This window comes from Camponotus floridanus, unplaced genomic scaffold (genome assembly GCF_003227725.1).
Source record: "Camponotus floridanus strain SB8 unplaced genomic scaffold, Cflo_v7.5 scaffold1, whole genome shotgun sequence".
NCBI lineage: Eukaryota > Metazoa > Arthropoda > Insecta > Hymenoptera > Formicidae > Camponotus > Camponotus floridanus.
In genome coordinates this window covers 8112151-8136374 of record NW_020229214.1, presented here as the reverse complement: position 1 = coordinate 8136374, position 24224 = coordinate 8112151, and the positions used below count along the sequence as shown (strand labels likewise).

Sequence of the window (24224 nt, the reverse complement as noted above, 5' to 3'; positions counted from 1 at the left end):
AGCGAGCAAAAAAAAAAAACTTTACCTTTATCGTGCATCGCAAAATAAAAACAGCGATACGTGTATGTGTGTGTATGTCTAACAAGTCACGTCAGCGTCTCTCAAAGTATATGTACGTACCTACACGGACACGTACACGCATACAGACTCTAACCGCTCTTTTAAAAATAAACAGCGCGAAAATCGCGCGACTCTCCGTAGCGGTAACAGCGACAGCGACGAGTAGAGGTGGAATATATCCATGTGTGTATGTGCGTGTGTGTTGCGTGTGTGATGTGTGTGTGCGAAACGCACGGGACCGGGTTTGTCGCGGCGCTTACTTTGACGCCCGTGTGTGCTCCAGCTTAGACTCGTGTCCTTACCTTACGTCGCGTCGCGATTGTAATCGAGAGGACCGGTGTCTATCGCGCGTTCCTCTACAGAGTTTTCCGTTTTTCGATTACGTACATCGATCATCCGGGCGTCGATCTCCGATCAAATCCTCATGCGATCTTGTGCAAAATCGCCGGCGATTTTTCCGCGCACCTTGGTAAGGATCTCACCGTGACAAGGATCTTTGCGAGAGAGAAGACGGGGGTGGAAGGTGCCTTGCGTTCGTACCGATTCACCGGCGGTTCCTCGCGATCGGAGATAAATCTCGAGGAGAAGGGCAAGACGAGGACGACGACAACTTCGATCATCGGCCATGGCGACTTCCCGGGACCTGGAGGACGACTGGTCCACGCTCTGCTATGACACCGACACTTGGACGCAAAGCGGTGAGTCTTCCGCAATCTTGCGTAAAATATTAGCGATGTTTCATCAAAGTCGAGCCGATCGGTTTCTAAAATAATCGCTAATCTCATGTTTCAAAGGTGAAATGTTGTTATCGAGCTACGAGTGTCCCTCTGCTAATATTCGTTACGAAAGAGATTACGCACACAAACGCCTCGTGACACTTTAGGTCAACGCGAGTGTCGCTGAATAAATTGACTTCGCTCAATCGCGTTTTACGAAATGCAAGTTGCGTTCCTGACAAAGAGAAGGGTACGTGCTAAGTAAATATACCTGTCAATGCGCTCTCTCGTCATGTTTAGAATTCACGAGAGTTGTATAATCGTCGCAAACAGAGAAAAATAGAAGCGGAATTTATTTAAGCAAGAATTTATTGGACGGATCCGAACGTTGATGCTCGCCGGAGCCTCGTAACTTTCTTCCCGATTAATAGGAGGAGGATCCGTTGCGTTGTTCGCGCAAGGAATTTCACGCTGTAAACGCAGCGATGCGATACGACCGGTCAAGCTAGACTCAACTAGCTCAGGGATTTCCATTCTTACTTCTCTTGGCGCGGAAAGAAAAGAGAAAAAGAAGTTACAAGAGTCCTCGCGAGTCGACGAGATTGAAATGATCCTCGCGACTGCTGGCATCTCGATCTCGAAATCTCGTCTATTACGCGCGTGCGTGCGATAAAAGACACATTACACACGTTGGACATGTCAGGAAAATTATGCGCGTCGCGCTTACGCGCTATTACATAAGGCCTGTTATTAAAGCCAAGATGTTCCTGCATCGACAATTCTCATTTTCGCTCGCGTGCATTATCGCGCGTGAAAGTGAAATTTCTACAACGTATTTCGTTCATCTTTCTCGTGTTTTTTTTTTATTTCATGGAAGAAAGAGATATCTACAACTTTTCCTAAACCTGTCATTTTATTTAAAAACATTTCCATTTCACTTGAAATAAAATATAAATTAGTAATTGATATGTAATTATATAAAATAATATATAACGTATAATTAAATAATATATAAAATAATATATAATGTATAATTAAATATAATATAATCGTATATAATTATAATAATAAATATATAATTAATACAAAAAATATTACGAGAAAAGGATCTCTTTCGAAATGTCACTCTTTCAATTTTTGAAATTTTCAAATCGTGAACGAACTTTAAACGACTAATCCGGCGAGCTTTTGACAGATGGAATGATCAGCTGATCGACATTAACGAAGACTCCGCCTCGGATTCATCAAATTTCACGCGTGTTATTAACGTACTTTTTTAATCAATAACGATCAACCTTTCGCGTGATTTCACGATGAATCACCTTTAAATTTGGATCTTGTGATGGATCATTTGTTTGAATTAAGTGACGTCGCTCATGACGTAGAATTCAAACATGGATCGATCAAATATGGGGACCGGCACTCGATTCTGAAAATGAGAAATTGATATTTCTTGCCGTTAGTCGCATCGCTTTGACATCGAGCTCCTTCGCGCACGGACGCGATCGAATCTAAAGAATGCTCCAGATGAGGCAGCGATACAAAGGTACCGATACAGAGTACATCAACTCGGGTAAAGAAACTCGCGAGCGTAACGGCGCGACAAACAACGTTACGGTATCGGTTCGCAACGGGTCGTTAGAAGCAGCCTCGCAACGTCGATTAGTCTCGCATACCGAACGAGACGACGTGTATCGCGACGCATCGCTTAACGGGAGATGCCGATTTTCTCCGGGCAAATTGGAAACTTTCCAGAGCGCGATCCTCTTGCCGGGAAAAAAAGAGTCCCCGATCTCCGTGGTCACGAGAGGTCGCCGAGAGGTGAGACGCGACGTGAGTATCCTGCGTATCTCGCGAGATCGGTGGCGGTCGCGTGAAATCGCGCTGATCGTTTTCTAACCGCAGAAACGGAAGGCCGACTTTTCCGCGACTCTCGCCGCGTGCGCCGAGCGAATGAGGATTAATTCACTTAGACCGCGAGCGAGATGGAAATACGAGCAATCGACTAATGTATGCTATCCTCTTATCCGGAATTGACGAAAGAAACAATCTCGTCTCTCGATCTGCATCGTCGAGATGCTTGCCATTCTCCCGTTCGATCGAGTTTCTAATATCTACAAGAGGGGGGAGGGGAGAGGGAGACGAGGAGGGGGAAGCGTGTAATTTCCGAGACAAATAAAACGACTTCTCGTAAGTGGAATTCTCTTTCGTTCCTATCGCAATCCTAATTGTCTTATCTGATCCCTGGAGATCGGCAATCGAGCCATGCGCGCCGATATTAGCTCCCTCCGGAATAGTAATTTCTACTAATAACAGGAAGAGAACGCGGGTTCTTTGTCGTATCTTTGCGAGGAGCAGTCACGTATTCGGAAGGGAAGAGGTATCTTGGATCCCTCTGGAAAAATCGCGAAAGTAGAGCACGCGCGATTCTCAAGGCAAGCATTGTGTCTTGATTATATATCATCAATACGATAACGCGAGGGACATTTTACTTTTGGCGCCAATTTTTCCCGAATAAAACTCTCTCTTTTTCATTATATATCGCAAAATGGTATACGCCCGCGAAAACTTGTAATCACCTTTATTTGAGGAACCGGGTAAATATCAGTTGCCAGCATCCCGCCCATGCTTGTAAAAGATGAGGCCACGAGAATCTGCGAGATACTCTTATCGATGACGATTGAACGTGGAAACCTGCTCCGCTCGATCTGATTCCAAGAGGGAACTTCATGTTATCGGGGTGAAATTGGGCTGGGATAATAATTTCGACTCTCCGGAAGCGACCGATGGGTGCCAATTATGGATCATCCTACCGGAGGTCGACCAGTAATTAGGGGGGAACTCGCCTTTCTCCTCGTCGCGAAAAATTCAGAATGTCCTCTCTCGGTGAAAAAAATGTCACGCGAGAAATTTGTCTCCGACGCCGGATTGTTGAATGAATTCTTTTTTACGACGAGCGTATAAATATACCCCATTACTTTGATATATCGGTGATAGGTTCGGAGAAGGTTCTGAAAACGAGTTTCCGTAGAGGTACGATCAATTACCGTTCCCCGTCGAGTCTTTGGCGTTAAAGGATCGCGACGGCTTCTATTTTTTCTCCCTCCCGATTTTTTTCACGTTTGCTCGCAAACGCGCCAGCGATGACGATCGCTAATTATTTATAAGCCGCGCGTTAATCACGAGTTATCGCGCGGGTTATCTCGCCGAACGGGGAATAGAACCGCGCGAAACCGTTAACGCGCAAAATTATACCTGTCGCGGCGATATATGTTTCTTACGGAGTTGGAAAGTCGATTTTTAAGACGCGCGCGGAAATCACGCGAGAAAATATCGTCGTCCGTTTTAGTCCGGCTGGACTTTCGAAAAAGAATGCCAGAGACGGATGAGTGTTTTGACAGGTGTCGCGAGGAGGTAAATCGCGCGGAAAATTGATCGGCTCTCTCCCCGAGACGATCGGGGAGAGGAGGGAAAGGCGAGCCGCCCAGGTGTCCGGAATTAGGCGCGGCGCCGCGAACGTAACATCCGCCCGGTGTATAACGAGACGATTTATCCCGTTTAGCGTAACGGGACAGGTGAATTATTCCGCCGAGTATTATGCTAGGTCGGAAACGGACACGCTCTCGTATGCACGCGCGCATGAATGCACGCGCAAAGCGCGACGATATGTCGAAGACGTCGGGATGAAAACTGTCGGTTCGATCGTTCCCAAGTATGGAAATTCGATACTCCATTATAGATATTTAATTCTGGCCAATCGCGCTTATTTCATTCTTCAAAGACATAGCTAGGTGATGTGCAAAAGTATAGTCATAAATGCCATTTTCCCACCCCCTCCATCGCATTGTAGCGTGATGGTGAAATGTCATTGAGATTTCTGAGCATTTTCAATTAGAGGTGTAAATGGAAAAAATAAATGTTTCATTATAAAATATATCATTTTTTTTTTTTAAAAGACAAAAAGTATTTTTTCCAGTATCTTGTTTTTTTTTCTTTACATATGTGTATTTTTAATACATATCTTTACTTTCTACCTTTCTTCCATTCATTTCACGAGTACAAGCATCTTGTGAACTAAATTTTCCTTTTGTTGTTTATTTTGTTTTTTCGTGGAAATTTTAATTTTTTTTTTAATTATTAAGATTTTTACAATTAAAATGATATCAAACATAATTCGGATAATTTGCAATTAAATGTTCTGTACAAATTTTTGTTTTGCATCTACCTAAACATTATTTGAATCAATATTGTGCAATTTAATTTACCAAAAAATCTTATTACTCTATTAAAATTACTAGAGAGATAAAAATATAAAAACTTTAAACAGAATATTTTTTCATTATATTAACAAAAAATATAAAAAGAAAATTATTTAAAAAAATATTAAAAAAAAAAACAAATTTATTTAACGTTTTCTCCTACTAGTAAAAAAAATAGTTTCTCCACATCTGTATTCTCGATACGTTTTAGGATTATTTTACATTATATTAGAATCAACACGCTATTGCGCAACGCAAGGTACAGGTGGAATGGAGCGATGAAACGGGAATCTTAAATCATATACGTGTGTGCGTTGTGCGTATCGTGCGAAACATTGTAAACAATGATAAATCCGACTTTCTCCGATTTTGGATTACGTAGGTTTGCGTACGTTATACGGGAATTAAGGCGCGTAACGGGAGAAATATTTCAGAGCAACGAGGAGAAACGGATTAGCGCGTAACTTCGCTTATTAATTATGCCACAACGAAGCGACGAGGCACATACATAACAACAAATCGACGCAATACATCGCGAAATGTCCTACATTTTTACATCTCCGTCATTTCATCATCGCTCCGAGCGACAGAACTTCTTTATCGCGTCAAACGTCATAATTTCTCCGCGCGGTTCTTATCGTCGCCGGGAGAAGAAAACGCAACATCCGCGTCAACGGAATAACCTACTTCCTCGGACTCTGCTCGGTCACTCGAGAAATTCTCTCGAGGCGAATCCACTGCTTGCGTCGACATTTCGAGGATTTTTTCGAGGCGCGAAGCTAATCGCTCTCGCGAGTCATTAATGTCGGGGTCCGACATCGGGGACCCGTCCTCCACTTCGCATCGGTGACGCGATGGCGCAGACGCCGACGAGGCGGCCGGTATTGATCGCTGCTCGTCGTCGCGTGTCATGCGCCGTCGCGTGTCTCGCGGCAAAACGCGCGGTGCGGGACGCTCGGCTGGACGCGGGGCAGTGGCAGTCGGCGGTGTCCGTTAGTCAGGCGGAGTGACAACGCCGGAGACGACCGCGTGCGAGTCGACTTTGTCAAGACGCCGTCGTCGTCGTAATCGTGGGTGCGCGAAAGAGGAGCCGCTCCGGAAGGGAAGCTCGACGCGGAGGTGGATCCTCCGGGCCGCCTGGTTCAGCGACAACAGCGGGATACGATCCTGAGAAGCGAGAGACGCGGTGGCGGCTCGGGGAGTGGTAACTCGTCGCCGGGAGAAAGTGACGTTTCGGAGTCGGCGGCCCATGGCCGGCGGCTTCTCGCGAGCTCGCCGAGGCCCGTGAGGCCCCTCGTTGCCGAGGCTTCCCTCGCCGGGATTGGCTCGTCCAGCGGACTCGCGGCGAGCGCGCGCCAATAGCGCCCGCGGGCCAGGTGGCCCTCCTCTCCGCGTCGGGCCCCGTCGTCATCGTTGTTGCCGCTCGGCTCGGTCCAGGATCCGACGAAGCGCCGGCCGGAACGTCGCCGGGAAGATGAGCCTGCTGTCCTCCTCCATCGACGGCGTTCGCTTCCACGCGGACGAGGACGCCGACCACAACATGCTCCAGGGTAAATCTGCAGGTCCCCCCGCCTTTCGCGGGGGGTTTGCGCGGACATGCATGCGTCGGACTCGCGGAGGAGATCGATACCGCGCCGATGTTGCTATAAATTTGTATCTGCGCTGAGAGAGAGACAAACGAGCGAGATATAGTAGTGGTGGAGACATCGATTGTTCGCGAGTCCGAGCATCGCGGTCCGTTGATGTCAAGGCCGCAGCTGCCTCGCGAAAGATGCGCAGGTGCAACCGGCGTCAAAATTGCGAGAGTCGTTTTTCGAGGTCGATCTCGAGAGATGCCCGGCGGGACGGATCGATGAGGCTGCGCGAGAGTCGTTTGAAAATGTAATTAATCATTCGAAACACAAGGCCGCGCACGATCGGCGCGGGCTCAAAGTTCGCGTTTTATTGAAATGCGAGTGCAAATCAGCTGACGCGCGCACTTGTAATCGGCTCCGGGTTCTTACGTGACAAAATGCCGTTCGTTACGAGATAAAAATTACATATTCAGCGATTGCACGAAATTTTGCGCAAGCCGCTCCGTCGATGTCGAACCACGCGTCGTCTCTTTCGCGTCGGAAACGTGAAACGCCAGGCCTCGCGTGTTACATCAGGGCAAAACGACCGTAGTCGAGATGGCATGACTCATCGATTTGTCGCGCAATACGCGCACCCGTTGTCCGGGTGGGCATCGCGAGCGGAAAGCATCGGGGGGGCTCTTGAAAGTATTCCTCCGTCGTCGCATCTTCATTGAAGCGTCTCGAATATCGTCGAAGGGCTTACTGGAGGTAGTTTTTTTTTCCGGGATCGATATTATATTATTTTTGTATTTTTAAGTTTTTTCAAGTATATCGAATATACGTGATATTAATAAATAAATAAAAAATATGCGTGCAACATTTTTCAAAAATAATACCATGTTCTCTTCGATTACGGCGTCTCGATAAGAGATAGATAGAGAGGAAAGAGAGAGAGAGAGACAGAGAGAGAAACCGCGATAAACGACGATTGCATTTTATCGCCACGAGTGCGACCTTAGTTATTTTCATCACCAATTGCCGCTTAATCAGTCAGCGAGCGATGATTTGTCCGATAACTACTGGGCACTTGAGACACTTCCCATCGGAGTCTAATAGAATTTTTATAGAGTTTAATAAAATTTTTACTTCTCATCTTTGGAATTGAGATTAAATCTGTAATTTTGAAGATGGCAAATATCGTTACATTATCTTCTCTCCTTAATTTTGCGCGACGCAATGGGACGCATTCAACGCGATATTTCTCGAAAAAATCCGGCGTGTAACGACTTTTACGGATATTGATCGGCAGGAGTATATTTTAGATCGTAGAGTCTGCGCAGAGAGCGGTCCCTCGAGCAAGTCGGGCGCTGCGTTATACAGGTGAAAAGGACGTAAACGCACAATTTGGCGGAAAGAGATTACCGACAGTTCGCAAGGAGGTGTCAAAAAAAAAATAAATAAATAAATAAAAAAGATCAAGCGCGTATCAATTTGAAAAAAAGTACAAATTCGAGCGATTAATGAATTAATTAATAAACCGATCGGCCGCACCCACGATTATCGTCGCTCTCGAGGCTAATCTCGCTCGGGGATATTTCGTTCGTCTCCGCGTACGATATTAAGCCATTAAAACGATTAAAAATCGTCCGTTGTAATAGAGCGCGCGTATAATGGAGAGCGAGCAAAATAAATAAAGCGCGATGATTTATGCAAACGACTCGCGCCATTGCCGGTCGCGTTCTGGTTGCTCCTTCCCGAGGAGAGACTGGCGTGCCTAATATCGCCGGCGAAGAAACGACGGACGGTTGCGCATATTTACGATCCACGCTCGGGGCACTCGCTCATGCAGGCTGCTCGCTCGTAAAAAATGCAATGTATGTGGGCCGCGCGGATAATGCGCGACCGACTTGGGCGCTCGCGGTAGTGACAGACGATTAATCGATAATTGCAACGCGCTCCGGAACCGAGAACAACGCGCTAAATTCACCGCCATGTAAATTCTCAAAAAAGAGATGGGCGTATCTAAGGCGTGCTTCGCACGCCGCCTTTTTATCGGCCTTTGCTAGCACGCCAGCAGCTAGTAAAGCTGCGATATTTCTTCAACTTGACTGGAATGCTAATTAGAGAGAGTAAAATGCTGGTGTTTTGAGACGCACTTGAGATGCTCTTTTACTAGTTGCTAATGATAAAGAATCGCGCGAATCGCGTTTGACGACACCTGGGTGAATCGGATCTTTGAAATTCAAGGGTTGATCACCTCGAAGGGTGAAATGGTTGTCGTGAAACACGATGATGTGTTTTTTTACTAATCACTAGCACGCTAGCGGCTAGTCATATTGGAATATTTCAGCTTGACTGGGATGCTAATTAGGGAGAGAGTAAAAGGCGTACCGTTTATTAACATTTTAAAATACGCGATGTTTTTTTACTAGTCGCTAATGAAGAGACATCGTGTTTAAGAATCATGTTTAAAAGAACGACCGGGTCTTTGAAATTGAAGGGTTCGTCATCCCAAAGGGTGAAATGGTTGCCATGAAACCCTGCCTGCCATTTCCCATACACATCGCGCATCGATCGCCTTAATGCAGTGGATTCTGACCCGACGAGAGTCCAACGATAAAGTCTCGGGGGGTGAAGGGAGTATCGGAAAACAAAAAGGGGAGAAACACCGCGTTATTGTAATGTATTTCCCCCTTCTATGCTATATTTAGATCGGCGATTATGCGAGCGAGACGCGGTTAAGTCTGAAAAGGACGGTTCGCTAACGTTTTGTCCCGCTGAATTTCAATACTTTATGCTATCGCGGACATTGATTTATTCGAGCGAACCTTCTTCGTATTTTAACCATCAGCGATCTTTTTAAATGGTAATGTTGGGATAAAAATAGCAATCTCCGATCGAGCCGATACAAATCGCTTTACGTGAACGAGTCACTTTGTACGCTGGATATTTGATGAGAACGTACCTAGAGAAATAAGACAATATCTGCGTTATTATTAATCATGACATCGATGTTTCGATCAGCTCCTCCGTCGATATCTCAATAACTGGTTATAAGAATAATTCTATTGTTGTCGAACAGCGAAAGAATCCTGGGACACGAGAAAGGAAATCGGACTTTCTCGTCGCGCGTCGCCTGCAATCAAAATATTATACACGCTTGCTTATGCGTTGCAATCTTTTGTTGACTTTTGCGCGCAAACAGATAGATGGAACTTTTTTTCGCCATAGGATCTCAGTAAATACATAAATTACAGAGCAGCCTCGAGATCGCCCGTCATTGGAAACAGCTCAAGCGAGAATCAAGTCCTATCGCTTGTCGGAGAAACGATGTCTGACATTCTTCCCGTTATCGATCGATTACCTCTTTCATCCGTGTTAATCGTCGACGCGCTTCCTGATTAATTTCAATCCGCGATACGCAAGTCCGATTCCATTTATGCCACATCGCTTCACGTTTTTCATCAGACTAGATCCAGTCGTTCTTGCGGGTGAAAGCCGTTCTGATAAGGCTGTTTTTACCCTAATAAGGGGCTGCAAAGATTGTCGAATCGTTTTTTAATATTGGCATACGAATCCTTTCACTAGAAAGTATTAAAATTGTACGTCATCTTCGGCATTCGGATTATAATTAATCGAATGATACCGATAGGGATATTGATAACGAATTGTGACTTTCATGCTATTCACGGTGAAAGGAGCAGGCGGTCCAGTCTTCAAAAGGGCTCCGATCGTTGATCAAAATCGACTCTCGCGTTATATATACTTTCGACTGTCGGCGGATGTTGCTGGGAGAACAAAACCGTGCACGTATCGAAGATTAAACTGAATGTAGAAAATACATAATCTAGTTTATTAGAAGAAAAGAGGAAAACAAAAAAACACGACGCGCATTGAAAGAGGACTGCCTTCTATTAAATCCGCGTAGCATTTCTCGAGAAACAAGCGCGTTATAAAAACGGAAGAACACGTTTCCCAAACGTATAAGTTTAAAAATACTTTGTATGTACAATCCCAGCAAAAAGTAACTGAAAATCAATATTGACGAATATATCCACTTTTGTGTATTTTCAGTAAGAAATTGCGTGAATATTACAATTTGAAAGGAATTAGGCTCTATATGTATTTAAACAACACGATAAGAAACTAGCGAATAAGAGCCACCGCGGATGGTAATGCGTAAATTTTTAATTGTTCGCGAAAATTTAAATGTGCACGAGGCATATGTTTTACTTGATGTATTTACCAAGATATAGATTCTCATTTTTGAGAATTTTATAAACTCCCTTTACCTCCCTATTGCAATTTGATCTTAGCTACAGTGCAGAGATGTATTTTTTAATATTTATTGCGTTTTTACTGAAATATTACGAATTTTGTTAATCGAAATGATTAACTTTTGGCAGAGAATTTCGTCTTGTGATAGATACATGGCTAACTTTATTGAATTACATTTAATATCTTTTTAACCAGTTAGTACTTGTATAATATTATTTGATCAAATATTTCCTCTGTATCTAAACTTTTACAAATTTTAAACAAATTCTGAATATTATTTCCACGTGTGTTTGTCATTTGAATCGACGTGGTTATACGTTTCCCCTAAGAACACATGTTAATTCGGTGCAAATTAAAATCCTTATAACTTGTGAACGCTTTAATCTATTTAAAAATTGTACTGAAGATTCTAAACATATGTAAGGACATTCTGTACAATTTTCATTAAATTCTCAATATTTTGGAAATAGGTACGAAACATCCTTAAATCCTCGTAGCTTTCCTCGAGAAACAAGCGCGTCGTAAAAATGGAAGAACATATTTCCCAAACGTATAGTTTAAGTCTCACCGCGACACCTGCGCGTTAAACCGGAATTCCGGTGTCTGATGTTATTGAAAATGTAAAGAGAGAAAGACAGAGAGAGTTTGCGAAAAGAAAACACGGCTCTGCGTGTTAATGCATCGGCATCGGTCCACGAACTTTCCAATGTCGCGGCCAAACAGAACGGAACCGGTGCCCGTGTCACGTTTCGAACACACTCGCATCGGCTTTTGGTCAAGTGCATTCACTCTTCGATCGATCGGCCATTAATTAAACGGCCGCTCGAGTTTTGACAATTAATGGGCGCGCGGGGAGATTTGTCTAATCGCGAAGAAAGTCGCCCGCACGTGCTTCTTTGACGAGAGCCTGATTGGATTATAATTATTGCCTCGGGGAAATACAAGGGAAAGGAAGGGGGATCTCTTTTTCTCCCACACGTTGTTTGCTTCCTGCAGAGAGAGAGAAAGGCAGATACTCGTCTCTCGATTCTAAAGCAATCTATATAAAGTCCTGTCTATCTAGCGCGCGCGGTCGTTGATTTACGGAATTACTAGGATTATCGAAATGAGCGTTTATTAACGCTAGCTTGTGTGTGTAATTTTTTCGCAAGGGATTCCCGACGCGTTCTTATTTTTCTCGCTGCGTTGTCTTTTTTTTTAGAAAAATAATTTTTTTCTCTCACTTTCTATTTAAAATCCATGAAAAGTCTGATAAATCGCTTCCTCATCTGGGACTCGTCGGCCGCTTCTGTCGACGGGACGAGTCGATTAATCGAAGCGTTTAACGGAGAACGCGCGCGATTCCGTCTCGTGCAAGACTCGCCGCGATCACGTTCTCGACCCCCCGGGGTCGAACGGCTAAAAACTCGACGGACTCTCCTGTGTAACACTTTGGTGATCCCGCGTCGATTAGTCGGCGCAGCTCCCATGCATACGATACACTTATCCGTGAGAACGAAGCGAGGATATCGCGATCATTTCGATTGGAGCGACACAAAAACTTTATCGATCGAAAAAAAGAAACGGGAAGAAAGAGGAAAGGGAGAAGAGATAGAGATCCGCCGATTATTCTCGGAACCTGCTGCATTTAATAGCGGCGATAGGCCACGCGGTCGGCACGAATCCGATCGTCGGCCAGGTTGTCGGTACGGTCGAGCGATTATACGCCCGGTAACGGTACAAGGTGCAGCGCACACTCAACGCGGTGCATTCGGGATGACCGAGAGAGGTGCCTCGTAGAGATGCCTATCCTCGCGTAGAGAGATATAGCCGGCGAATTTCCGTGACCTGGAACGGAGAGGCTCCGAGACGCTCCAGAGTTCCCGCCTCGAGTTACTCGCCTCGCACGTTTATTACAGATGTACAGGGTGCTTCTAAACATGTGTGAAAAATGTCTCGAATTATTTCTAGAAGAAAAGTTGTATGTATAATGTTATAAGCAGGATGGAGGGTGTTAAAAAGTTTGAAGAATATTGAGACAATTTTTTGTATTATTGCATCGTATATTTATATTTATATTTTTTTCCTAGAGCCATTTTATTTATAACACTCTGATTGAAAATATTATAAGATTTAAGTAAGAATTATTATTACAAGATTTAAGGAATCGCATCATGCAAAACAATTTGTAATACACCTTTTGTATTCGCCAATGAATGAGGAGGAAACTAGATTCATGTATCACAGTTGGAGATGATCATTTCCAACGATTTTTATAATTTTGTTTAATTTTATTTTTTATCAAAATATTGTACATTTTTTGAAATCTCATTTTTTTAAATATTGAGCACCTTTTGACTCGTAAACTATACCGTTTAGGACATTATATTTATAAAATTTTTCTTCGAGACATAAATCAAGAAATTACTCTGTTAATCGGTCGATCAAATAGCCGCATAAAAATATTTTCTCCATGCCACGGAGTAACGTAACCGTTACAATACCGATAAAGTTATTTAATGCCGATAACGCGCGGTTAAACTTGGCGAGAGAGAAGGAGAGAAGTCGTGCAAAGAGACAGATCGTAATGGTAGAAAGTACGGTTGTGCGATGCAGGTGCGCGTCGCGTTGATTGGCGTGTATAAAACTTGTAATATCCCACATAATTATTCGTCTCTTAAGCCGACAAGTGCGATAAACCAGCACGATGTTATTGTAGCTAAAGAAATGGCAAGAGGATGTTCCGTTGCGTCGCGATTGTCCTTCTTGAGGTGCGAACATTATTTTACGATATAACATACTGGATAACATACCACAACATACTGGATCTCCGAGTCGAAATTTTCTCTCATTTATGAATTTTAGAAGCAGGGATATTTATTTAAGAATTGTGAGCTCTGTTTTATATTTTTTTTAAATAAACTAACTTTAATTTCTGAAAATAAACAATTTTCTGGAATTAATTTCTGAAAATTCCTGAAAATTTATTTTAAAATTGTGAGTTCTATTTTATATTTTTTTAACTAAACTAATTTTAATACATGAAAATTTTTGAAAATAAAAAAATATTCTATTTTGAAAATTCAATTTACTTTTATCCAATTCAAGTCTGAAAATTATTTACAAATTTATCTGTGTATATAAAATTTATAAATGACATTAAATAAAAAAATTTCTATAAATATATAAATAATTCATAAAACTGTTTAATATACATATATAATTAACTGTTTAATATACATGTATAATTAACTGTTTAATATACATATATAATTAACTGTTTAATATACATGTATAATTAACAAAATGACCCGATTGCAGAGTAGATATTGGATTGAAAATCGACATCTAAAGTGAAAGAGCAGTTTAGAGATACGGATATCCGTCACGCATTCGTCTTCCGAGTAAATGAACGATCTCTTCCTTAACCCTCGCGTGGCCTCATTAGAATCCCTCTCCTCACCTCCCCCGCAATCTCTGACCCAAATGCATGCACCGGCCGGTTGCCTCTCTCGTTGACCGTGCACTTCCATTGACCCGCGGCGATGCCATTATTCCACCTCATGCGGAATCCTTCTCGCGGAAGGGAACGAGCAGTTTGTCATTCATCAAATGGGGCCTCTCTCTTCTCTCGGGCTCTCCGTGTATCGCAAATACAATTCCCTCGTTACTATTTATACGATAACCGCGCTCCGTTTAACTGTTATCCGCGTGTGTACCTTCTTTTCTCGCGGCGCTTATCGAATGGCGTTCACCAGGTGAACGTATGGTATGCGGTATGCTTATTGCATTCCCGCGGTGTCGTTTCCCAGATACCCACTTCCAGGAGAATCCACGAGTGTCCAGGGATGTCCGTCGACGATGAGCGCCAACATTTTTGCGTCACGTGCGCGATTGAGGAGAGATTCCGAATTACCTGTCCTCTCTCTTATGTCCCCCATGATACACGAATACGCACACACGTCCGCCTCCGTCATGCGAAGAACGCGCATATATCGCCGATTACGTCAGCGCGAGGAACGTGGAGCGAATTAAAAATCTCGTAATACGTACGAAGGTTACGCTCGACGTACCGCGTAAGATTGTGTTGCGCGAATGAAAATCAAACACGCGCGTAACACAGGATACACAATAAATAATTGGTTTTAATAATATTTCTCTCATTTTTTTAATTACACTCGAAAAATGTCTCGGCTGATGTAGATAAATTTCTAGGTGTAACAATTAAAATGTTTCATTACTCGTGAATATGTATTATATCTGCTAGAATATTACTCGTAACATGTAGAATTTATACCTTTCAGATTCCATTGATGAATATTAATTAGTTGAATGAATATGAGTTTCGATACTACAACTAAAATAATTTTTGCGAGAAACAATTTTTCTAATCGAGCTTTATAATAAATATGATTAACCTCAACATGGACAGACATCACAAACTTTTTTTCGAAATTTCACTAACAGTTTGGATATAAATTTTGCCTCCGTCATTTAAATTGATTGAAACGTAAAACATTATTTATCTCAATTAATTTTTTATAGCTATTGTTGCGAGATCATTTTTTGAGTGAAGGTTTTTACAAGATAAGGACGAAGCTGACCTCGTGTTTAATCGAGCTCGATCGAAATTCGTCGAATTCGGATTGCGTCGTGAAATAGTCAATCAATCAACTCGACATTTCAATGAACAAATCCAGGCTACCGCGTTACGCGCGTGGAATGGTAACGCTTTCTCGCCTCATGGAAAACCAAAGTCATTTTCGCGAGAACAATTTACACTTCCCAACAGGGTTAATCAGAAAAGTTCAGTGAATGGAGAAAATCACGATAAGTTTCGGTTTTTACCGTTCCGGACATTATTCAATGGAATAAACTGATAGAACTTATAAAAATAACTATGTCTAACGCTAAGATATATTTATGTAATTTTATGCGAAAAATATTTTGTCTTAATTAATGAATCATATTAATCGCTACAGTTTAAAAAACTAAATTAATTAATATAAATTTTTTTATTGGAATTAATGTGTGAATTTTTTTAAAGAAAAACTTTGAAGATAGGAAGATTGCTAAATTTTATATTAATTTTTAGTTTAATAAGAAACACATGTAATTGTAAGAATTAAAATTTACTATCAATGTAGACCCGACAAAAAATTAATTTATTTGATACGTCGATTCCTAATTTTATGGATTTATTTTACGGATTTAAATTAACGAATTTTATTTTATGGATAAAGCGTAAAGTATAAAAAAAATAGTCTCAATTGATGAATATCGATGAAAAGGTTTTCTATTTATTTTTAACAAAAAAACCAGGTTTTTATCATTGACATGAATTTTACCTAAAAAAAACTGTGAAATTTTGCCAACCCTGTTTCCGGACAATGCTGATATCGCTTCCTTTTCATCGCACATTATATCGTCGTAATTAGAAGCGGCTAATTACTTAATCCCTCGCCGATTCCGACGATTACTTCTCGCAAAGGTCATCGATCTGTTGCACAGATATATTTTCTTTATTCAAATGCTGATGCGATTCTCAAGTTGCGCGTACACATTTGCAAAATCGGCTCCAACATCCGCATATTCAATGACTCCTGGGATTGTTATTGCCCGTCTTCCTCGTTATTCATGATACGTTAACCGTGCGCATCTTCGCACGCAATGCGGTCACTCGTATGTAATCTTCGTCGACTATCACGCACGCGATGAGTCTCTCGATTTTCCCCCCCATCATATGTGATGATAACATCGAGAGAAATATTCAAATGCAAATATCCCGTTGCTCGTCAAATCAAATATTCAATTCAAATATTCAGCATCATAAATAAGCATATTTCTAAAAAATGCGAATAATCTTATTTTTGAAGGCGAAGACTGTAAAAAGCAAAGCTACTATTTATTAAATAATTTTGCAATAATAAAAATTATATATTTCAAGAATATATTAGATAGCTAGGAAATATTTTTTATTCTTTGAAATTAATTTTTTAATGTCAAAAAATGAAAAAAATTTTTCCAACCTTTCCAACATTTGCCTATGATTCGATCATCCGTAATATTTTTTATTCGTAAATAATAAATAAACGTCAATATGGTTTGTGATTGAATCGATTGCTATTACGGGCCCGATTTAAATGTACATTCGATACCGATTGGCACAATATTATGATCGCACGTGTGTAAATCCCGATGTACAATCTGCAAAATCCAATCGCGATTTTAAGCTTTAAAACGCTAAAACACTCCATTTGCCCCATATGGCTCGCATGTGGCCGGCACGAGATGCATCACGGCGCGCATCCCACGCAGATTTGCGTGAATTTTTGTGAAAGTAAAAGACCGAGCGCGAAGAATTCAGCCTGAACGCGCGGCGGGAGCCGGGCACGGTTGGAAAATCACGTTTGGCACACTGACTCGATTTTACGCGCCATCGACCTCCTGACAGCACCAGAGATGGATGGAACGTTACACGTCGCGTTGATGGAAACCGGCGAGAAAGAAGGAGAGGGAGAGGAAAAAGGAACAAAAAAGGCGAAAGAAAATAGAAAACAATCGCCCGCGATCTAGACGGCTCGTTATACGCACGTTATTATTCCTCCGCAATCGCGACGTGTCGTGGGAAGATGTCTCGTCGTGCGAAGAGGATGTGGCGTCGCTAACGAGGCTCTCTCTCCTTATTGCGAGACATTTCGTCGACCTCCAACCGTAACGAAGCGCCAAATTGCGCGAGATATTGCTCGAGTGCTCCGCCCATTATCCTCTCCTTCGACAATTTTCCCTCGTAAAAAGAAGGAACAAGAAATCTTACGATTAAATCATACTCGTAAAACGGCGCGAAATATGTCGTTCTTTTTTTTTTTTTACGGAGAGTTTCCGCTACAACACGTAACAATCTACCCGGAGAATGTCGCGAATAAGAGGACATCCTGCGAACGTTTAAGCACAAACTAGGGGTATCCGCTCGCATTAATTACCGCGCGCGAATTTTAACTCGGACGCGAAAATCAAATTAGCATATCGTATTCAGATGACTATCGTGATGATTATATTTTACGGCACCTAAACATTTTAATGTTGTGCCCGGTTCCCTCGTATCGTTACCTTTTTTTCGCATCAAACTACGCTTTAGAATTGTTTACCGCTTTCTTTCCTACGATCGTACAAACACGCTTCCCAGGGAATTGGAGTCTCCAAAATTGGCTCCTCAAAATTTAGAGTGTGAATTTATTCAAGAGAATTCGTATCGTAAACCGACGTAAATATTCATTTTCTCGTGAATAATTTTCTTCCTTCCGGGCAAAGTTTGCAAAGTCCAGAATTTCTCGCAGGATGTCCACATTAACGTGGAATCGCAAAGTCCGAAGTCTCTCCTTTTTCTATGATTTTTGAAGAGAATTTTTCAGAAATAAAATCGGTTCGTCGCGTTGCAACTTTACTTAGCCACTAGAGTATCGAATAAAATTGAATCGCGGTTCTCGGAGCGATATTAGCGGAAAAAGGCTGATGTGAAATTGTGAAAATCCAAGCAAAAACCACGGGACAATCCCGTTCGCTTTCGTCGCGATCCCGTCTCGTTAACTCGACGCCGTTTTTTCCCAATTAGCAAAGGTGAAACAGAGACGGAACGAGATGCCGACTGCGGCCTTGAAGAAACGAGACAAGATCTATTCCTATGTATATAGATTAGAGGATATTAAACATCCGTTTAGCGTCTCTTTGCTTCTACTAACTCTGTTAATTCCATCGTAAAATCAGGTTAGCGCGTTATACGAGAGCGACTCGCTCGATCAATATAATATCGATATTAAAGCGCCGACGCCAGGCGAGATTGATCGTTCAAAGGACGCGGTAATATCGGCGGTTACGTCTTAATGCGGCATAATGGCGGTAATTATGTGTGAAATAGGCAAGGCCGATCGTTCTTTCGGCGATCGAAAGTCCCGAGACTTACTTTCTCTCCGCTTCCTGCGACAGTAACACCGTCGACAGAGGTTCATCCGGTGCACCGGTTGTCGCTGAGAACAATTTCGAGCAAACTTTCGTACTTAAGAGCCGCGAAAACAGCGAAAAGGTTTTCGCCCTCGACTCTCCCGGTCTCCGAGTCCCTGCCAAGGCACGTTTTTCCAAGACACCGGTTATATCCCGCGGCTGAAACTCAAGTCAGAGAGCTGGAAAGTGTGCGGTTAGACAATATCGAGGGGACGGATACTCTCGTCCATCTCGAGTTTCCATTCGGCTCTCGTAGCTTCTGTTTTGTGCAACGAAATTGCGATATCAACGAGTCCCCTGCGAGTCCGACAGCTTGTTGATTCTACGAAATTCCTTTCCTCATTCCAAACAGGTGTATTTTATTATCGGCGATAACGTAATGTAATTGCGAATAAATTATTCGGTTACATCACTTTATTCGATCCCTTAAGATTTCTCGTTCCCTGAAACGGTCGCACATGTAACACGGTCGAGAGCGGAAGCGTCAGAACCGGTGGGCTCGGGGTCCCCACCTCCTCCAGCGTGTCTCAATTTATTAAAAGCCTACCAGCTTCGCGCGTACTTTCTTCCGGCGCGTACTTTCATCCAGGGCACGACGCGAATATTTCACGTTCGGCGCGAAACAATGATGGGAAAGCACGTTCGCGGAATGTTTCGACCGGAGCCACAAAGTGCTGGTTACCAGAATATCGAAAGAAGCGAGGGAAAGAGAGGGAGCGATATACGCACATGAATGGCATATTGTGCGATGACAGGCATTCGACAAGCATCTCGCGTGTCACGCTCGCCTTCCCTCCGCCCACGCGAATTAATCATCGCATTAGCGATCACCTGAGAAATGCGAAAGTCGGCGAGGAAAGCCTCTGGAGTGACCGTACATCTCGAATCCTCCGAGTCTCTACCTCCGGCAACGAGATGATTGAATCGTTTCTGGCGATTATCGCTTCTCGAGAGAACGACGAAGTTCTCTTTGGTGCCCCTTTGGTCCCTCGTTCGTCTCGTTTCGTCTCACGAATGCAATACCGACACTGCTGTCGGATCGCGCGGTGGGACCGGAGCTAATCTTCGTTCCGCTTGAATCGGAATCGAGACGCGTAGGCGGAGGCGTCTAACAATCCGCGATCCGCAGACATTTGGCGGGACCAAAAGTTGCGAGAATGCAACACTCTCCGTTGGACTCGAGCTCCAGGTTTCGCGCGAAAGACGGAAAACGATCGGCGTGATATTTCGACTGGATATTACGACCCGACGACCCCGACGTCAGTCGGAATGGAATCTATAAACCCCTCTCGCCGTCGTACTTTCTCCTGAGAATGTTCCGGCGAAACGTTATTAATCTCTTCATCGACCACCGACAGGGAGCGGGGAAGAGGGACGAGGAGGGGAAGCGGGGGAGGAGAACAAAACCGCCTATTGTTATTGAGATTTGAGCGCAGGTGCACCGGCTTGACCTTTCGGGCGCATAGGAAAAGTGCGAGACGTTGCCTGGCCACGTTTTGTTATCCGTTTTGTGTATTCGAGACGTCGGTCTCGCCCGCGAAACGAGTTTCGCGCTTATCCTTCCATTTGGACTCTGTCCCGCGTAGGGGATTCTTTTATCGGTCTTTTTTTTTTCTCATCGTGCTTTCCGTTTCGAACGCGTGATTTATCCACGCCTCGGCGGCGTTCAAAAACTAAATGCCATTACGCAATATCCTTCATATTTTACAAGGATCGGCGTAAAAGTGACTTTCACCGTCGATGGGCGACGAACGTAACAGATCGAGAATCGTTAGTTCCTGGCGTCTCGCGTTTCGGCTCGAGAAACCGCGGGGGTTAATCGCATCTGATATTCGCCGACAGCTGACGACTGATATTTACGCCGCGAATCAAGTCCCCCCGAGTCACGCCGGATAATGAAGTCCCGCGAACGTAATGACGAGAAAAAGATGGGCCTTGTTACTCGCGTCCGCCGCTGACCTCGCGAACCCGATTCAAGCGAGGTGCTTATTTCGTGATTAATGTGATGAAAGGCAGAGTATTATTTCCTGTATACGTCTATTTCTCTTAAATGTATATATCTGTATGAGGATAAGAGTACTAATTTTGGATCATTAATGGAATAAAAATTATTATTTTTGCTCAGAAGAATGTGTCAAATAATATGAAAATAATAATTATGAGAGTATAATTAATCGTAAGGAATACTTTATAATTTTGTTCGATTTAATTATCGTTTAATACTTATTATTTTTATCGAAATAAATTAATAATATTATTTATGTTAATAAATAATAAATATATTTATGTTAATAAATTATTTATGTTAATAAAAGTAAAATTGTTTTCTAATTTTCTATACATTTTAAATAATGTGTGCCACAACACGCGTTCATTTCGCAGTTAAAACAATGTCTACAATATTGGTAGAGAATAAACAACCGCAAAGATTATTTTTTTTCCGTTAGATTTAATACACTTCCTATTCTAAAAGCCTTGAGACTGCAATCTTAATATTATATTTTAATGAACTTTTAAACAAGAGAGTTTATATTTTAATTTATATAATATATTACTTCATTGTTTGTAGATTACTTATAGTATATGTTATTGTGAAGAAAGAAAAAGTGGCAATTGCTAAAGATTCAACGGAAATTATGTAAAATATTTAACGGAAAAAAATACACATAAATTATGTTTAATAAATAAATGATCTAAAACTAGTACCTGATTCATATCATAATTTCCTTATTTTGCGTTTTATCTCCTTCGCTAAACGTTCGAGAATTACCTCGTTTTACGAATCGTTAATTTAACTTAAATTTTAACAGAACCTGTCATGAATCTGTCGTCGCTTACGTGAAATGAACCTTGTGTATCGCTCGTGCGATTTCCCATTGCAACGGTTGGTTTACCGCTGACCATGTCATTAAGTCGAGACGTCGATGTAACGGCAAATCATCAAATGCGAAAAGAATAGAATTTGATGATTGTTGGCTTGTCGATCGTTATATTGTCTTATAATAACGTGCGTTTTTCATGATTGAATAACGAGGCTACTGGGCCGATATTTTCGGAAATCGTTACAGCGCGAGACTTTATAGACTTTATAGATTAAAAACGATAATTTGCAGAGATCCAACCGAATAGAATACTACAAAATTATAAAAATAATTATTCACAAATTGCAATATTTTTATAAATTCAAATTCCTTCTTAAAAAATCGATTTCTTGCAATGTAATAAAATATAAAAAATTTGCTCTAGTTATTTTTTAATTTTTATAAAAAACATTCGCGAATCATACGATCGAGTGTCAAATCAATGTCGCTTTTTCAAATTTATCTCGCATTTCCGCAACATCTTCATCCCCTCGAACAAGTCTGCGTGACATTCAAAGTGAAAGCTTCGAATCGCATATGCACGTGCATAATAAACACGTGTATGAAAGCTTATGTTTAATGTTCAATGTTCATCGAGGAAAACGCGTTAAGTGACATCGGATGAAACTCTCATGTTCCATCCCATGTTCTCTTCTCTGTTACCAGTATTATATCCAACCGTCGCGTTTGCTATTATATTCAAGTGGATCAAGGTTCCGTCAACTATTAACGCAACGTAACTAAACGTTTACAGCAACCCGCGAGGCTTAATCACTGTTATTTCATCGGTAGCCGCGCGTACTCCAATTAATTCATATTACACCCACGAAAACAATGGAACAATGGAAGAGGATGGCTGGTCTTGACCAGATTTCCGTGTCACCCTTTGATCCTTCGAGCTATTTTTAGCCGAGCAAATCTTGTAGCGTTGTTTCGATGTCGGCGGAAAAACGCGAATATAGAACAAAACTTGATCTTTCTTAATCTTTAAGCGACCGCGAAAGACTCTTCCCCGTCAAATCACCCTTCATCGTCAACCTACAGCCCCCATTTTCTCCAGCGTGCGCGTGAGCCATACAAGTGGGACACCTTCTCTTATCACACAAACGACGGAAACGAGCCACGTAGAAAGGCGATATAAGGGAAAGGAAGAGGATCCCGCACGCGAAGTGAGAGTATACCTGGAGAGCGTTCAGGGAACCGAGTGCTTCCAAAAAAAGGGGGGGACGAAGGAACTGATTTTTCTGTCAGAGTGTGTTCAGAATGAACATTTTTGTTTACGGTTAGCGCCACTTTCCATACACAAGTACACAAGGGAGGTCAATGGCCGTAGATCTAATTTACATCACCGCGCATACCGCGGACGCGTTGTCCAAAATTTAAAACCACTTCTGGAAAGTGGTTATCCGGCAACAAAGTGAGATCCCTTTCGGGACGAAGAGAGACGGGGCACAAGTCGGGCCCAGAAGCGCGAGGGTGGGAGGGAAAGGGAGACAAGAGCGAGACAGGAGAGGGAGTTGGATTAACGCGTACGACGTTCGGATCGGGCTGGCTACCGCGGAACCGCAGAAGACCGGCCGCCTTCGAAGGAACCGGTTGCGCGTGTGTCGCGAAAGGGGCAACGAGTCCGGGAGCTGGCAGGCCCATCACGAGCGAGCCATGAGCGGCCAGAGCGTGGACGTGGTCTGGGACCCGCAGACCCAAACCAACTCGTTAGAGGGCTGGGATTATTCTATCGAGCTCGCGTATCTCAAGAGTCTTAAGGTCTCCTCTTCCGAAAGTAGTAAGTAAACGCGAGAAGGAAAACAAGTGCGCAGAAAATTGACGGTGTTGTCCACGTATCGGGGGTGATTCCAAAAAGACACGTTCACTGGAGAGAACAAGTGATAATATTAGGAGACATTGTGTAAAAAATTTTGATTAGTGTGACTGAAGGATAAAAAATATTTCTACTTTACACCGCAAACTCGATAGAAACAGCTACATCTACGAATCTATTTTCTTGTATAAATCAATCGAATCTGTAAATACCTCCGACGATTTTGCGATTGTGCGTCCCATCGCGATTCTATCCCAACTTGACGCATCTGCGAACTCCTCGGGTCGTTTCGCAGCGAAAACGAGTAAACGGTAACCGCGGTTGCTTGCTCGCTACGAAGGTCCTTGGCCCTTGGGTCGGTGTCAGAATGAGGGAGCGCGAACCGGAGCGTTCGCTCGGGAAGCAACAACCTGCAACTATCGCGCTTCATTGTCATTCGGAGCCAAGCCAAGGCAATTTTAATTCCGTTGACATTAGACATTTCTTTCGTATTCTCAACAAGTTCATGGACATGAAGCGATACGATAAACCGAATCGTGCAAAGGTGTACCGTGAAATTTTTCGGTACACATATTTTATCATCAATTTGTTTAGAATTACAATTTTCTTCGCGTATAGAGATTTTTCGGACAAATCGAATATCCGTTGTGTGAGTTGAAAATATTTTTTGATTCGAAATAAAAAAAATGTTTGTATAT

General features: G+C 42.6%; 1 protein-coding gene across 3 annotated transcripts in view; it reads left to right on the top strand.

Annotated features, from left to right (window-relative positions):
• Positions 1 to 295: 295 nt before the first annotated feature.
• LOC105251356 (BICD family-like cargo adapter 1) overlaps positions 296 to 24224 on the top strand; it is a 29086-nt gene continuing 5157 nt past the window's right edge. Inside the window, exon 1 of one of the 3 annotated variants that reach the window (XM_011258112.3) lies at positions 296 to 758. In XM_011258112.3, the coding sequence (XP_011256414.1) occupies positions 686 to 758 (73 nt within the window). In that variant the 5' untranslated portion in view covers positions 296 to 685. Of the gene's footprint in view, positions 759 to 5996; positions 6586 to 23293; positions 23491 to 24224 lie in introns of those variants that run through there. The other 2 variants (XM_025408459.1, XM_011258110.3) reach the window with 2 other exon arrangements.